Here is a 3,916-nt window from a genome sequence, read left to right on the forward strand (position 1 = left end):
TTACCCACTTCCTCCGAACAGGCGTGCGCCGTGACCTGTTGCGGAGTCCGGGATACAAAGGTCCCCCCGGCCGGCCGCGGGCTGCGGGCCCGCCTCCCCCACGCGGCTCCCCGCGTCCCGCTCGGCTGGGCTCGGCGGCGCGGCAGGCCCCGCCCCCTTTCATGCAAAAGCCGCCGGCTAGGCTGGGCTCGGGCGCAGGAGCCGGCGCGCGCTGATTGGCCGCCGGAAACCCATTTATTCCCTGACAGCCCCCGTCACATGGATGGTTGTCTATTAACTTGTTCAAAAAAGTATCAGGAGTTGTCAAGACAGAGAAGAGAGTGTTTGCAAAGGGGGGAAAGTACTTTCCTGCCTCTTTAAGACTGGGGCTGGGAGAGAAGCGCGTAGAGAGAGGAAGAAGTTTGCGCCCGGGCTTTAGCCTTTCCAAAAATTAATCCCCGCGATCGGCGCGGCGCGGCCGGGGACGACAGCGCCTCTTCCAGCATCCCCAGGCCCGCGCGCCCGGCTCGACCTGCGCTTCCCCTCGCGGCTCTCGGCCGGCTCGGCGCGGGGCCGTGCTCCCGACAACCCCGCCCGCAAAAAGGGTCGGGCGGGCGGCGCCCGCGCCCGGCGCCCGCATGTACAACATGATGGAGACGGAGCTGAAGCCGCCGGGCCCGCAGCAGGCTTCGGGAGGCGGCGGCACCGGCACGGCGGCGGCGAGCGGCGGCAACCAGAAGAACAGCCCGGACCGCGTCAAGAGGCCCATGAACGCCTTCATGGTGTGGTCCCGGGGGCAGCGGCGCAAGATGGCCCAGGAGAACCCCAAGATGCACAACTCGGAGATCAGCAAGCGCCTGGGCGCCGAGTGGAAACTTTTGTCGGAGACCGAGAAGCGGCCGTTCATCGACGAGGCCAAGCGGCTGCGCGCTCTGCACATGAAGGAGCACCCGGATTATAAATACCGGCCGCGGCGGAAGACCAAGACGCTGATGAAGAAGGATAAGTACACGCTGCCCGGAGGGCTGCTGGCCCCCGGCGGGAACAGCATGGCCAGCGGGGTCGGGGTGGGCGCCGGCCTGGGCGCGGGCGTGAACCAGCGCATGGACAGCTACGCGCACATGAACGGCTGGAGCAACGGCAGCTACGGCATGATGCAGGAGCAGCTGGGCTACCCGCAGCACCCGGGCCTCAACGCGCACGGCGCGGCGCAGATGCAGCCGATGCACCGCTACGACGTCAGCGCCCTGCAGTACAATTCCATGACCAGCTCGCAGACCTACATGAACGGCTCGCCCACCTACAGCGTGTCCTATTCACAGCAGGGCACTCCCGGCATGGCGCTGGGCTCCATGGGCTCGGTGGTCAAGTCCGAGGCCAGCTCCAGCCCCCCCGTGGTTACCTCTTCCTCCCACTCCAGGGCGCCCTGCCAGGCCGGGGACCTCCGGGACATGATCAGCATGTACCTCCCCGGCGCCGAGGTGCCGGAGCCCGCCGCGCCCAGCAGACTGCACATGGCCCAACACTACCAGAGCGGCCCGGTACCCGGCACGGCCATCAACGGCACACTGCCTCTGTCACACATGTGAGGGGCGGACCGTGAACTGGAGAAGGGGAGAGACTTTCAAAGAAAAACCAGGAATTGGGCGGGGTGCAAAGGAGGAGAGAGAAACAAATAGCCTGGTATGCTCGAAAGAAAAAAAAAAGAAAAATCTCACGACCCGCAGCCAGTGACAGCTGCGAAAGAGACCACCAATCCCATCCAAATTCACGCAACGACCGCGATGCAGACGAGAAAACTTTTATGAAAGATCCTGGGACTTCTTTTGGGGGTCATATTTTTGTACAGAGAAAACCGGAGGGCGGTGGGGAGGGCGGGGGAATGGACCGTGTATAGATCTGGAAGAAAGAAACTACGCAAAACTTTTTTAAAGTTCTAGTGGTACGTACGGTAGGCGCTTCGCAGGGAGTTCGCAAAAGTCTTTACCAGTAATATTTAGAGCTAGTCTCCGGGCGACGAGAAAAAAAACGTTTTAATATTTGCAAGCAACTTTTGTACAGTATTTATCGAGGTAAACATGGCAATCAAAATGTCCGTTGTTTATAAAAGCTGAGAATTTGCCAATATTTTTGGAGGAAAGGCTCTTTGCAGAATTTTGATTCTGCGGTTTAAATTTAAGGCACCTACAAACATGGAAAGAAGAAATTTATTCGGATTTGGACATTTTAGTTGTTTTAAAATTGTACAAAAGGAAAGAGGCAAAGCTGTCTTCGTGGTCTTATTTCAAGGGCAAAAGTTTTAGATTGTACTACTAAATTTTTTTAACTTACTGTTAAAGGCAAAAAAAATGGCCGTGCAGGTTGACATCACTGGTAATTTATAATAGCTTTTGTTCAATCCCACCTTTCCATTTTGTTCAGATTTTAAAAAACATGAAATTACTGTGTTTGAAATATTTTCTTATGGTTTGTAAGATTTCTGTAAATTTATTGTGATATTTTAAGGTTCCCTCCCCCCCCTTTTATTTTCCGTAGTTGTATTTTAAAAGATTCGGCTGTTATTTGAATCAGTCTGCCGAGAATCCATGTATATATTTGAACTAATACCATCCTTATAACAGGTACATTTTCAACTTAAGTTTTTACTCCATTATGCACAGTTTGAGATAAATAAATTTTTGACATATGGACACTGAAATATACGCTTGAGTCTTTCATTTATTTGGATAGCAAGGCTTAGACATAGCTTCTTGGGGAATTAGAACACTGAGTTCAGCCACCAAAATCTTGATGTTACCAGCACAGCAGTGTTCACTGCAGGGAAAAAAATAAATAAAAATGGCTGGATGATTAACTGGAAAAACTGAAATGCTTGTGTTGTTTCTGAACGAGAAGCTAGAGACATAGATTCCAGTCTACGGCCTCCTTTCTCCCAGGATGACTATAGGTGGCCGGTTCTAACTGGCTGTGCCACTTGTTGCCAGGAGTCAGTTCTGACATTTTTCCTGTAGCTTAGCAGATGGGGTATTGAGTCAAATCTGGACCAGGTTTGCCAGAGTTTGTTTTCATTTTCTTCACAATACAATAGCCCTCTGAAATGTGGTTTGTAGGGGGAAATGTTTCTTGTATCCGAATAATTATAGTGCAGGCATGAAGCAAATTCTGCAGGGTGGGTATTTGGGGGACTGGCCCTGTGTTCTTAGGAAACAAGTGGTTTGCTGTCTTTGTTCCCCGAGTTCATAAACTTTCTCCTCTACATCTTCCTGTTTAGGGGCGAGGGAAAAGCAAAGAACGTCTTGCAAAATTCCCTCATTTATCGTGGATCTCTTTTTATTTTCTCTCCCCATCCCCGAATTCCATTTCTTAAACTGGCAGCGCGGGGCCCAAGCCTGTAGTCTCAAATCGGATAATCTCTGCAACTGCTAACGCGCAAAGGGGAAGCCAGGCAACCGCGTGTCAGAAGAGAGCGCTCGACTCCGAGGTAGATATTTCGCTTTGTACGCCCGGCTCACATGTGGACGTGATTAAGCTTTTGATCTGTTAACTGTTTTTACTTCTGTAGTGGAGAGCAGGAGGAGGGAAGAGGGTGGGGAAACGAGATTGGATGTGCTGTTTTCTTTTGCCCCGGGAAAGGTAAAGAAAGCTTGCCGTTGTCTTCGGCGGCGGGAGCAGGAAAAGTTGGAATCGCCGTGGTCTTTGAATTCGCGAAGCTCGCGCGTCCCCACCGCCCCGCTCCCTGGCGCGGCCTGAGCTGCTGCTGCCTTTTTTTTTTTTTTTTTTTTTTTTTTTAGCCAAGAGATGGAAGCAACCTAAATGTCCTTCAAGTGACAAGTGGATAATGAAAATGTAGTTCATTTTTACAATGGAGTTTTACTCAGCAGTAAAGGAAGATGAAATCATGAAATTTTCAGGTAAATGGATGGAACTAGAAACTTAT

General features: G+C 51.9%; 1 protein-coding gene across 1 annotated transcript; it reads left to right on the forward strand.

Annotated features, from left to right (window-relative positions):
- The first annotated feature begins 206 nt into the window (after positions 1-206).
- Positions 207-1,670, forward strand: Sox2 (SRY-box transcription factor 2). Its single transcript, XM_008835394.1, has one exon. It carries the CDS (start codon positions 618-620, stop codon positions 1,566-1,568), a length of 951 nt encoding a protein of 316 aa, XP_008833616.1. The 5' UTR covers positions 207-617; the 3' UTR covers positions 1,569-1,670.
- Positions 1,671-3,916: the final 2,246 nt, after the last annotated feature.

The sequence above is a fragment of the Nannospalax galili genome, unplaced genomic scaffold (assembly GCF_000622305.1).
Source record: "Nannospalax galili isolate Female #2095 unplaced genomic scaffold, S.galili_v1.0 scaffold1177, whole genome shotgun sequence".
Lineage (NCBI taxonomy): Eukaryota > Metazoa > Chordata > Mammalia > Rodentia > Spalacidae > Nannospalax > Nannospalax galili.

Excerpts from the sequence above, each read along its gene's own strand:
- Sox2 (XM_008835394.1), top strand. The coding sequence starts at position 618 with ATGTACAACATGATGGAGACGGAGCTGAAGCCGCCGGGCCCGCAGCAG.